At 47.4% G+C, this 12,671-nt stretch overlaps 1 protein-coding gene across 5 annotated transcripts in view; it reads left to right on the top strand.

The window, feature by feature from the left end:
- The window catches only part of IKBKB (inhibitor of nuclear factor kappa B kinase subunit beta), a 73,283-nt gene that overhangs the window by 56,301 nt on the left and 4,311 nt on the right, over positions 1–12,671 (top strand). For 4 of the 5 annotated variants that reach the window (XM_045055486.1, XM_011281493.4, XM_011281494.4 and 1 more), the window contains 12 exons: positions 398–505; positions 1,673–1,802; positions 2,168–2,362; positions 3,223–3,337; positions 4,684–4,807; positions 5,362–5,513; positions 5,684–5,745; positions 6,785–6,906; positions 8,330–8,379; positions 8,487–8,586; positions 8,795–8,942; positions 11,954–12,081. In XM_045055486.1, coding sequence (XP_044911421.1) covers positions 398–505; positions 1,673–1,802; positions 2,168–2,362; positions 3,223–3,337; positions 4,684–4,807; positions 5,362–5,513; positions 5,684–5,745; positions 6,785–6,906; positions 8,330–8,379; positions 8,487–8,586; positions 8,795–8,942; positions 11,954–12,081 — 1,434 coding nt within the window. The remainder of the gene's footprint in view (positions 1–397; positions 506–1,672; positions 1,803–2,167; positions 2,363–3,222; positions 3,338–4,683; positions 4,808–5,361; positions 5,514–5,683; positions 5,746–6,784; positions 6,907–8,329; positions 8,380–8,486; positions 8,587–8,794; positions 8,943–11,953; positions 12,082–12,671) is intronic. The other variant, XM_003984751.6, reaches the window with a different exon arrangement.

Below are 12,671 nucleotides of genomic sequence, written 5' to 3'. Positions count from 1 at the left end.
GGAAGTACACTGTGCACGCATGTATTGTGCGTTATTTCCTGTAAATGTGATCTGCGCGCAGTGATCCTGGTTTGGAAGTTCTAATTTTATCCTCTTTCAAAACATAAATGTTGGATTAGATAAGATGAAAAGTAGAGAAAATGATAAGGATAAGCGAAGGATGAGATAAGGAGTCAGTAGTACTGGCTGTGGAACTCTAGGCACAGGATGGTTGATGACTCTACTTCAGGCAGTACAGACTATTGCGCTCGGAAGGAAGCCATCCTAGCAGGAAGCAAATGCACTGTTACCCAAAGATAGAATCACGCCCTGGGGGTATCCTGTACAGTTGTAAAGCGGTATGTTACCAAAGTACAATGTCTCCTGCCTGCTAAGTGACTTAAGGGCTGTATTGCAGGCATTCCAAAGTCCGGCAGAAGAGTGAGATGGACATTGTTGTCAGTGAAGACTTGAATGGAGCGGTGAAGTTTTCCAGCTCCTTACCCTATCCCAATAATCTGAACAGGTAAGGCCCAGTGGCACTTCTCCTCTATGCGGTTTTCTTCCTTTTTCAGAAATAGATGTCTGCGGTGACATCTGATAGCTTTTAAATAGATTATCAAGGTATCCTGTGACTAGGAATTTGACATAATCGTCTCAGTCATCAACTTAGAATGGATTCCCACCCCTCACCCCATCTAGAAATCATCTCTTTTCTAAATTCACACAGTAATTTATCTGTACCTCTTACCACCCTTAGTAGTTTCTACCTTGTACTACATTTGGTTTTGCATAGCGTTTGTCTCCTAGTCAACTGTAAGCCTTTTCGGGGTAGGGGATTTCTACTTTACTTCTCTTTGCACTCCTGTGTAGCCTCATACTGTGTCATAGTCAACAAATAAACCTTTGTAGTTTGAACAGCATTGCAATCTCGTCTTAGAGCCAAAATAACAGCAGCAATTACAGCGTTGAGTAATAGTACAAAAGCAAGTGGCAAGGCAGTCACAAACAACTGAGTAGCATGGAAAATAATCACCATAAGTATTTAGAGGATGGGGAGAGAGGTACTGTGTGGATTAGAGCTGTATGGAATGACTTTGGATGAGCTAGAACTTTCTGGAAGGATCTGGAAAGATGTGCAGGACATGGATGGATGGATGGATGAAGAGGAAGGAAATTCAAGGGGAAGGAGTGAGGGGAACAAAGGCATGTTTCAGGAGGCAGTGAGTAGGGAGTTGGCCTCTGTGGAGGCTGAGAGTGCCTCCATGAGGTAGGTCTGTGCCCAGGAAGGGGCATGAACTGTGTTGTGGGAACCACGAGTGCTTTTGCAGGTAGGGGTGGATTAACAAAATAAATCTGGCAGCATGGGGTCTAGATTGTGTGGGGGCATTGCCTAGAAGTGGGACATACCTGTGAAGTGTATTTAAAGAGCTTCACAGATCATTCTCATGCAGCCAGGTGGAAGTTCAGTCTGTTGAGAAATCCTGAATTTCAGGGGGTGTTGTAGCAGATCAGAGAGGGGGTAAGCACCTGAATCATTAGTTTGGCTTTCCGTCAGATTAATTCATCTTCAGTCATCACATGTTGGTTGCCGTGGGTGTGAGTATGGTGAATGTACGTGAGGTGTGCATGGTAAGGCCACCTGAGGATGGTGTTGGAGCTGTCCCCTCCTATGCTGTGCTCTTCTTCTCAGCGTCCTGGCACAGCGACTTGAGAAGTGGCTGCAGCTGATGCTGATGTGGCACCCACGACAGAGGGGCACCGATCCTGTGTATGGTCCCAATGGCTGTTTCAAGGCCCTGGATGACATCTTAAACCTAAAGGTGAGTGTGGAGCCAGGTTAGCCTCAAGGCAGTAGGTCCCCAGTGGGCTGTGGCAGGGCTGGGGAAAAAAGAAGAGCTCCTTCAAAAGCAAGTCATGGGCCATCTGAGCTGTGGAAAGGGAGGCCCCTGTGAGAGCATCTGCCCCCATGCTAGTTGACATCAGTTGTAAGGTCACACTGTGAACAAACAGCAGCATTAAAGACCAGAATGTATGAACTCTGGGCACCGAGACTCCCTTCCTTCCGACTAGCCCCTTTCTTCGTGTGGCTGGGAAATGTTGGGAGGAGCAGACGATCCAGGCAAGTAGGTGGGCCTCTCTGTAAAGATGGGTTTTTGTTTCCAATAACATCTGGGTTGTGTTGCAGCTGGTTCACATCTTGAACATGGTCACAGGCATCATTCACACGTATCCAGTGACAGAGGATGAGAGTCTGCAGAGCTTAAAGGCCAGAATCCAGAATGACACAGGGATCCCCGAGGAGGACCAGGAGCTGCTGCAAGAAGCTGGTCTGGCATTGATCCCTGACAAGCCGGCTACTCAGTGTATTTCAGAGGGCAAGGTGAAGCCCTGTTCCCTAAGGGTGCCCTGCTTTTCCTGGCTTTGCTTCCAGGGGAACTAACTGCGCATTCAGATTTCAGCTCTACTTTGTCACATAATGCAGATAACTGCCTGGTTTTTTAGTTGGAATGTGAGATCCTCTGCATGGTCTAATAGGAGACATGAATCCCTGCACACTTGACTTGGTACTTTCAGACCACTCAGAGCGCCTTTCTGTGGGCTCTGTTGCCAAAGCAGTGCTTCATTCCTCTGAGTCAACCAAAACTGTTGTGTATAGAACAGTGCTGATGACCACAGCAATGCAAGACGTGGTCCCTGCCCCCAAAGAACTGATAAAGTTAATGTGTGAGAAACAACCATGGGATAGGACGGAGAGACCGAACATTTAAATTGCACAGTAAAGATAATAGAGAATAAGACCGTAATAAGTTGTGATTGAGGGGTGCGTTTGGATAATAAACGTAAAAGGGGGCTTCTTGGGTGGCTCAGTCAGTTAAGAGTCTGACTCTTGGTTTCAGCTCAGTTCAGGATCTCATGGTTTGTGGTTTTGAGCCCTGTTTTGGGCTCTGTGCTGACAGCATGGAGCCTGCTTGGGATTCTCTCTATGTCCCTCTATCTCTTCCCCTCCCCTCCCTCAAAAATAAATAATAAAATAAACATTAAAAAAAAAAAGTGTAAAAGGACCAGGAAAGGGACGTGTAGGCTGGAGTCATTAAGAAAGGCTTTATGGGTGCTCAGTACTTGCTGGCTGAAGATGATGCCATTGGGAAATAGTGGGGAACGCCCTGAAATCTCTGTTATTACTTGGAAAAGGAAGGGGTGGCATCCACAAGATCTCATCTTCCTCTTATCCTTTTGCAGCTGAATGAGGGCCGCACATTGGACATGGATCTCGTCTTTCTCTTTGACAACAGTAAAATCACGTATGAGACTCAGATCTCGCCACGGCCCCAACCTGAAAGTGTCAGCTGTATCCGTAAGAAGATCATTGTTTTTGTTTTTGTTTTTATTTTTTAATCACTTATGGGGTGCCTGGGTGGCTCAGTCGGTTAAGTGCCAGACTTTGGCTCAGGTCATGATCTCACAGTTCATGGGTTCAAACTCCACATTGGTCTCCGTGTTGACAGCTCGGAGCCTGGAGCCTACTTCAGATTCTGTGTATCCCTCTTTCTCTGCACCTCCCCCACTCGCTTTCAATCTCTCTCAAAAATAAACATTAAAAAAAATCTTTTTTTAAATAATCACTTACAATGCTTGGGACAGGGTAGGAGGGACAGACATGGACTAGTGGAGGGGTCCACACCAAGGAGATGCGCTTATCCAGTCCCTGGGGCAACCTTCTTTACTTGGGACTTAGGAGTAGCCCAGCCAAAAAAGAGTAAAAGAAGTCTTCAATTTCAGCCTCACAAATAGAATTCTAAACCTAGGACAGAAATACTGCCTGCATGCCTCTGAACTTGATTGAATCAGATGGCCATTTTATTTATTTTTGAAGTTTTATTTATATTTTGTACATGATAGAAAAAAATCAAAAGGTACAAAAGAATATACAGTAACAAGCCAGCCTCTCTTCCCAATTTCCCAGTTTCTTCCAGGGAAACCACTCCTGTCAAGTTCTTGGGTATACCTTCCAGGGGTATTCTATGCATTATAAAGTATATAGGTATTTTTCCCCCCAACATATGGTAACATACAACATGTACTGTTCTGCACCTGCCTTTTTCACTTAATAATATATTTTAGAAAATTTTTCCCCTGCTGGTGCATATGGAGCTGCCTATTTTTAATGCTTGTGTAATATTCCATTGTATGGATAGTAGATGGACATTTTAATGCATCCGCCATTCCTGCTATCTCACATACACACACACACACACACACACACACACACACACACACTTAGAATAAGCAGATCTAGGGTCGAGAGTCTTAGCTCCAGACTTACTGCTTATTTAATGATGTTCCAGTACTACTGGGTGAAGCTGAATCTGTAGAAAACTTCATATGACTTTAAATATTGTAAACATAAAGGTTTCTGTTGAAAGCATAAGCGCCTGTGTACATGTAATTGACTCCATGTGGTTCACAAAGTATTTCTTCAAATAAGTAGGTAATTACTGACTGGTACATGCTTGTGCTATTAATGGGATACAAAAAATGTATGTGACAGTAACCAGGCTTAACACCCAAAAAGGTTATGTGATAGCATAATAGTTTAGTTATATAACTGAAAAACGTAAAAGTGCCAGTGATGTCACAAGGCATGACGTGGTTAATCGCAGGGCAGTTTTTCTCTGACGGTTGCATATGTCTCTGTTCCAGTTCAAGAGCCCAAGAGGAACCTCTCCTTCTTCCAGCTGAGGAAAGTGTGGGGCCAGGTTTGGCACAGCATCCAGACCCTGAAGGAGGACTGTAACCGGCTACAGCAGGGACAGCGAGCTGCCATGTATTATGCCAGGCGGTTTGGGACTTAATTTAAAAATCGCGTGGTGGCTTTTTCCACAGGGAGGTGGCGGAGGCAGGGGCCCAGAAGCAACTGCTAGGACAGACAAGAGGGAGACGCTGGTTTGGACAGGCAGGAAGTGGTCAGGTGGGCAGGATTGAGGGAGGCCCTTTTAGACTTTATGAGGTGAGTGAGGTCAGCACATGGAGCTGTAAACTGAGGGGTGGGCTGGCTGAACTAGGGGCAGATTTTGGAATGTGGAAAAGCTCATGCAGTCTGGGTCAGCAAAGCTCCCCTGATTGTCATGCTGGGGTCTGCCTGACTCTTTCCCCTGGGATATGACTAACGGGGTTATTGGCCCTTTGTGTGGTACTTTGCCTTATTCCAGTGCTGGCTGAGGGCTAGGAAATTGTATGATTATAAGTGGCTACTTTTGATACAATAATAATAATTATAGTAGGGATCTGCCTTGGCATTTGAGGTGGTTTTGCTGTTGTACAGGAAATGGTATTTGGATCCCAAACATGCCTGAAGGCTGTTTTTTGTGGTCCCTGCAGGATGAATCTCCTCCGGAATAATAGCTGCCTCTCCAAGATGAAGAATTCTATGGCTTCCATGTCTCAGCAGCTCAAAGCCAAGTTGGATTTCTTTAAAACCAGCATCCAGATTGACCTGGAGAAGTACAGTGAGCAGACAGAATTTGGGATCAGTGAGTGTACTCTCTGTAATGAGTTTGGAAAAACCATTACTGTCTCCCCCCCCCGCCCCTTCCTAAGGTTTCTTTTGCCTCTTATAATTTAGTTGCTTGTGTCTATTTTGGTTTTGTGGTGTTTTCATTTTGTTTTTCTTTTTTTTTTTTTCCTACATTTTTTTTTCCAGCATCAGATAAACTGCTGCTGGCCTGGAGGGAAATGGAACAGGCTGTGGAGCTCTGTGGGCGGGTAGGAGACTTGTTTTAGATTCCTATCCTTACCGAGGGGGGTGAGGCTTCGTACAACCTTTTCTCACTCTCTCCTCGAACACCAAATCCATCTCGTACGTCCAAAATCAGGAGGTCCTCGCCATGCTCTCTGACCCTAACTGGGACTTGATAGGAAGAGGCCAGGCTGGTAGCCAGTAAAGGGGAGGCCCACGATGGCAGATGCAGGAGCTGTGCAGACCTGGTGTGCATTTGAACAAGGCGCAAAATGTGAAGTGTCCTTACGGAAAGCCCAGGCCTCTTCCTATCAGAAAGGGCCTCAGATGAATGATCAACTCTCCATCGGGCTGGGGGGTTTGCCTAGTTTTGTTGGGACACTAAATCCATAGGAAAGAAAAAGTCTAAGCATAAAGTTTTAGGACAGCATAAATCAAACACCACTGAAAAACGTTAATTGTGAGGCAAGGGAAGGAAGTATGGCTTAGTGATCCTCACACAAATTGAAGACCGAAGCCTCCAAGACCTTTTCTGGGCTTTTTACTATATCTATATCTATATTATTATCTATACTATTATTATCTATCCTATTTACTATATCTATATTTACTGACCGGAGAGACAGTGAGTGCTCCAGCCCATCCTGGCACTCACATCCAGAATCTCCGATAGAGAGGAGCCCAGGCCTCCCAATGTGGGATGGCATTGGGGTAGACAAATTAAGGGAAGAGAAAGGAATATGCATTGGGCTCTTCTCTATGCCAGGTACCGTGCCAGATACTTTACATACTGTATCTTATCTCACCCTTAAAATGGCCCCATTAGAAGCCTATTTTATGGCAGAGGAAACTGCAGCTCAGGAGTTAGGTGCTTTCCCCATGGGTCACACAGCTAGAAAGTGGTAGACCCAAGATCCAAACCCAGGCCTTCTGACTCCAGAGTCTCTGTCCCTTCTAGCCAGTCACCTGAGAGTCTTCGGTGAGTTTGGAACGTGTTCCCCGCCCCCCCCCCCCCCAATCTTGCATCTCAGAACGCCTTTATTACATCAGTTGACATTAGCACAGCTTTTTCATCAGGAGAATGAAGTGAAGCACCTGGTGGAGCGGATGATGGCGCTGCAGACCGACATTGTGGACCTGCAGAGGAGCCCCATGGGGCGGAAGCAGGGGGGAACGCTGGACGACCTGTGAGTACCAACCCAGTGTCCGGCCAAACCCACAGACGCCCCAGCCAAACTTCCATACATGTGTTGAGATCGTCTAAGGATTCAAGTGTGGTTATCACAGAAGCTCTGTGAGACCATTCTATAGAGTGTGATCCATTGGCAAAGCATCTTGGCATGTTCCAGTTGAGTTGCAGAGATGAGCAAAGGGCCAGTCACCATCACTGTCAGCCTTCATTTCCATATCTAGCAAGTGTTGAGAAGAATTGTCTGACCTCACGGAGTTGTGAAGATCAATTCAGATGATTCAGATAGAGCAGGAGTTCATCATCTTTAAAGTCTGTGATGCAGGAGCTTTAACCATGGCACCAGATGTCACTGTTCACGCAGCCCACCCTGATCCAGGTGTGGCTCAAAGAGCAGAAAGTAGAACAGAGAAGGAAACCAGCAGGTCTTAAGATTTTGAACCCGGGAACTGTTCATTTGAGTCTTTATCAGGAATCTGGCCTTGGCTCTGGGAGGTGATAAGGTGCCCAGGCAAAGCAGTCCTACCTGAAGGAAAGCCAGATGAGAGGGAGCAGGCGAGCTGCCTCAAACTCTTGGGAGCTCCCACTTGGGCTCAGCACTGTCCTCCAGTGCCTTTACCAGGATTCTCAGGACCAGAATCTCGAACATCAGAAATCTGATGATTCATTTAAAAAGAAAGAAGAAATCTGATGATTCGTATTCTGTATTTTCTCGAGTTATTTAACCCATTATTCTCCTTTAGTTTTCAAATGAGAGTCACCTCTGAAATGTCAGGTAGTTTCATTGTGTTGAGGTGGAAAAGAGATAGAAGTTTGTGTCTACCCTTGGGCTTGAGTTCTCACGGGGAGCCCATGTTCTCCAGGCTTAGGTCCAGTGATGGCACTGGAATCACCATTGCAGAAGCCACGTGGACAGGAAATTCCAAGGGACAGAGTAGAACCTCCCTTTCTTAAGATTCTTTCTCATTAGGGATGCCTGGGTGGCTTAGTTGGTTAAGCATCTGACTCTTGGTTTCGGCTCAGGTCACCATCTCGCAGTTTGTGAGTTTGAGCCCCAAGTCGGGCTCTGCACTGACAGCATGGAGCCTGCTTATGAGTCTCTCTCTCCCTGTCTCTCTACCCCTCCCTTGCTTGCTCTCTCTGTCTCTCTCTCTCAAAGTAAATACAAATAAACTTTAAAAAAAAGAGAAAAGAGAGTCTCTTGGAGAGAAGGGCGAGGTTTGATAACGAGAGCCATCAGTTCCTCATCATAGGCATCACCTATAGTATCACCAGGAGTAGTAATTTCCTCCAGTCAAGGCATAGTGCTGGTCTTGCTTCTAAAAGTCAGTGATTCTACTGGCAGGAATTGACTAACCAGTGTCCCACATGTGCTCATTTGACCTCACATCTTGACAGAGTTTCTCCTTTGTATATTTCAGAGAAGAGCAAGCGAGGGAGCTTTACAGGAGACTTCGGGAAAAACCCAGAGGTAAGTGGGCCATTCTGTCTGCCACACGTGCCTGGTTCTGTCATGTGTATGGCGTTGACACTCTGCCAGCCACTGGAGGAACTGTGGGACTCTTTGCCTCTTTCCAGACCAACGAACTGATGGTGACAGTCTTGAAATGGTCCGGCTGCTTCTTCAGGCCATCCAAGGCTTTGAGAAGAAAGTGCGAGTGATTTATACGCAGCTCAGGTATCCGCCCCAACTTCCCTTCTCCAGGGTGGAATTCAGAGAAGCGGCAAGGACCCATGTGAGGCCATTTTCTCACTGCCCTCTGACTTGCTTACCCTGAAGGAGATTTATCCGCAGCTGTTGTTGGATTCATAATTACCAGGGATTATGTTCTCCTCCTTTCTCCAACCCAAATGCCACTGGAATTTGTCACATTTATTCTTTACAGTAAAACTGTGGTTTGCAAGCAGAAGGCTCTGGAACTGTTGCCTAAGGTGGAAGAGGTGGTGAGTTTAATGAACGAAGACGAGAAGACTGTCGTCCGGCTTCAGGAGAAGCGGCAGAAGGAGCTCTGGAATCTCCTGAAGATCGCTTGTGTGAGTGAGCCCCATGGCCAGGCCCTCGGCCCCCAGCCCGCCAGCCTCTTTTCCACCTCCGTGCTGCTGTCACCACCCTCCAAGAGAGACCGCAAAGCCACTGACAGACACTACTCAACTGCCACGGCTCAGTTTTCCTTCCTCTTCTCCATGACTTAGAGGGAGCAGGGAGGGGCCGAGTCAGGGCCGTACCAGGTGTGTTTCATTCTGCACGTGTTCATTTCCTGTGGCTGCTGTCACAAAGCGGCACCGCAGAGTTATTCCCTTACAGTCCTGGAGGCCGGAAGTCCGAAATCCAGGTGTTGGCAGGGCTGAGCTCCCGCTGCAAGCTCTAGGGGAGAATGCTTCCGTGCTTCTTCCAGCTTCTGGTGGCCCTGGGCAGTCCTTGGCTAGTCCTTGGCTGCATCACTCTATTGTCTGTCCCTGTCTTCACAAGGCCTTCTTCTCCGTGTCTGTCTTCTGGGTGTCTCAGATCAGTACACTTGCCATTGAATGTGGTTCCCACCTCAGTAGTCCAAGTTGATCTCCTCTCAGGATCCTTAACTTCATCTGTGCAGACCCTTTTTCCAAGAAGGTCACATTCACAGGTTGCTGGACTTAGGATGTGGACAGATCTTTTGGGGGACCTTCACGCACCACAGTGCATGTCTGCGTGACCTGGTTGATCCTCATCTGAGCCTGTGCTGCTTAGTATTGTCAACCACACTTTCTGTGCCCACTATCTTAATGTAGCTGAGATTCCACTGCATGCTGCTCAGGGAGAAAACGGGACACAAAAAAGAGCCCGGGACAGAGAAGGAAAAGAACCAGGTAAAAGCCATGGAAACCAGAGCTGATGGGAGAAAGACCCACACTATGCCAGCTGCAGCGAGGTTGACTATGATGAAAGAGTGATTTAGCCACTGGTGGTAGTTAAGAGCAAAGAGGAAAATGGGAAGATAGTTGCTTAAGGTGGAGGCAGGGTGCAAGGATGGTGTTTTTAAGATCATGGACTGGAGCGTATTTGTAGGTCAGGCAGGAGACAGTGCACTGGGAGAGTCACAGTATCAAAGAGGTGGGAGACAGTCGAGTGTCCAGGTCCTGAGAACAGCAGGGTGTCAGCTTCATGGGCATGCATGGAAGGATTGGCCTGGGGAAGGGATAAGTGACATTTCCTCCTGTAAGAAAGGAAGCAAATTAAAAAAGGAGAGATGACAAGGAGAGAAGCTTTAGGAAGGAGAGGGAAATTGAGGTATTTCCAGTGATGGCCTGATACGCCATCTGCATTCATGTGACGTTTACTGAGCGCCGACCACGTGCCCAGGAGCGAGATGAAAACTGGAGGTAAAGGGGGAAAGAAGCATGGCACCCGGCCCAGGAGCTCATAATCAGAGGGGCACACACAGGGAAGTGAATTCAAATGTGGGGCAGGAAGTGTTCAGCAGCAGCTGTGGTGCCATGAGCATGAGCCATAGCATGAGTGTGAAGGAGCAACGTCAGCTTCAGGCCTGGAGGTGAGGGAACCACAGGAAACATTCACAAGGAAGGGTTGTTTCAACTGAAGAAATGGTGGACAGGTGGAGACGACATTCCAGAACGAAGACATTGCTCTATCAGAGGCACGGAGGCCTGAAAGAGTGTGTGTGTTCCGGGTGCTACACGCAGAGTGGTGTAGTGTGGGGCAAAAGGGTATCGTTTGGAATGAAACTGGAGAGGCAGGCGAGGATGAGCCCATGCAGGCCACACATGCTTTCGCAGGCATAGCAAACACTAAGGAATTTGTTTTTCTCTCTCATGTCGAAGGAAGTATGGGAATGGTATGATCACATTTGGGTTTCAGAGAAATCCTTCATGGCAGCTGGAGAATGGATTTGAGACTTTGGCAAACGTCACCACTGAGGGGGGGCGCCGCTCTGGGGACTGGAGTTGCATAGCCCTTAGGGTGCACAGGACAGGACAGTGGAAGGACTGCTCTCCTGCAGGCCCAGGCTAAGTGGAGGAGGTGGATGTCTGGGTCTTTCCACGGGTGACCATCTGCAGAGCAAAATTGGGTGCTTGACTGACTGGTTGAAGCCAGACCTTGACGTTCAGCTGGAAGGAAGGATGTGGAACCAGGATGGGTCCCATAGCTCATGAGGCTGAGCAGGATGAAGACCTACGGGCTGCGGCAAGGGCAGGAGCCGGGTCTGTAAAAAGACGTGAGGCCAACAGATGAGAGTTCAGCTGGAAACTTGAAGTGGGGCAAAGCACGAGGTGCTGGGAAGGTTGGCATAGGTCATCTGCGGGCTGCAGGTGTGAGGAGGTGCGAGCCCCTGAAGCAGGAGCCACTGGCTTAACCTCTTGACTGAGGTGGGTAGCTGCAGCACCCGGGGGGTCAGGACATCTTGGTTTTCTTGTTGGCTGTCCCACAGATGGCGCAATTCACAGAAGGCCACTTACAACCTTCTGGTATGTCTCAGGCTTCTACTTGAGACAGCAAAGATTTCTCCCTCTTAGTTTCCTTATGAGAGTTTCTGAAGCAATCAAACTAATGAACAAAGCTTACGAATGCAGGTACTCCAATCTCCCTATATTTACAATCTTATATCAAAAAGTACACCTATAGGGATGCCTGGGTGGCTTAGTCAGTTAAGCATCCTACTTCAGCTGAGGTCATGGTCCCATGTTTCGTGAGTTCGAGCCCCTCGTCATACTCTGTGCTGACAACTCAGAGCCTGCAGCCTGCTTCGGATTCTGTGTCTTCTTCTCTCTGCCCCTTGCGTTCTCTCTCTCTCTCTCTCTCTCTCTCTCTCCCTCAAAAGTAAATAAGCATTAAAAAAATTTTTTAAAAGCACACTTATAGATGCAGAAAGATTTTCTAAGCCTGAATGAAGACTGTGGCCATATGCAGGGATGTTGACTAAAAATTTGTAGGAATAGCTAGTGTATTGTGACCTATTGTTTTGTGAGAAAATACCATGGTGTGAATGCAAAATTGGAATCATCCCTTTGCTCCAAAATTGTGTTGACTCTCTTTTGGTTTTGTCCTTTAGAGCAAAGTTCGTGGTCCTGTGAGTGGAAGCCCAGATAGCATGAATGCTGCTCGCCTCAGTCACTCTGGTCAGCTAATGTCTCAGCCTTCCACTGCCCCTAACAGCTTGCCTGAGTCTGTCAAGAAAAGGTAGGTCACTGTAAGGTGCTGGTGATGGCCGGTGCACTGGAAAGTCATGGGAATAGATGTGCATGTTTATCATTGATCATTTTATGTGTCTAGCAATTTTGTGCATGTATTGAGTTTGTGCTTGTTAATATCCAAGCAAATGTGATATTTTGCTCTCTAGTGCCTTGCAACTTGCTAAGTAGTTGCCTTGTCTAAGGATTGGATTACTAATTGCTTAATGAGGAGATTGAACGTGCTAGTCAGTCACATGCTAGTCAGTCACATGCTATTATATAGTCCCATCAGCCATCATCTATCATTCAGAACCAGCCTGCCCGCAGGGAGTGCCCTGTTGGCCACGCCTCAGTCATCTCGCCTCCTCCCTCTCACCTCCCACCGCTCTGAGTTACCATATTAGGGTTTTCCACCCACTGCCTCTCCTCACCCCCCACTTCTGCCTTGCTTTCCCCTCCTGTCGCCTGGGCCACTGCCACCAAGGTGGTGAACAGAGCATTTCAGCCTTTTCTGCGAGGCTTTTGGCCTCCCTGCTTCCCATCCAGTCCTGCCTCCAAGCCATCCCTAGTCAAATTAGTCTTCACAGAATACCACTT

The sequence above is a fragment of the Felis catus genome, chromosome B1 (assembly GCF_018350175.1).
Source record: "Felis catus isolate Fca126 chromosome B1, F.catus_Fca126_mat1.0, whole genome shotgun sequence".
Taxonomy (NCBI): domain Eukaryota; kingdom Metazoa; phylum Chordata; class Mammalia; order Carnivora; family Felidae; genus Felis; species Felis catus.
The sequence above is the reverse complement of the archived record's forward strand: the minus strand, read 5'-3'. Positions and strand labels throughout refer to the sequence as shown.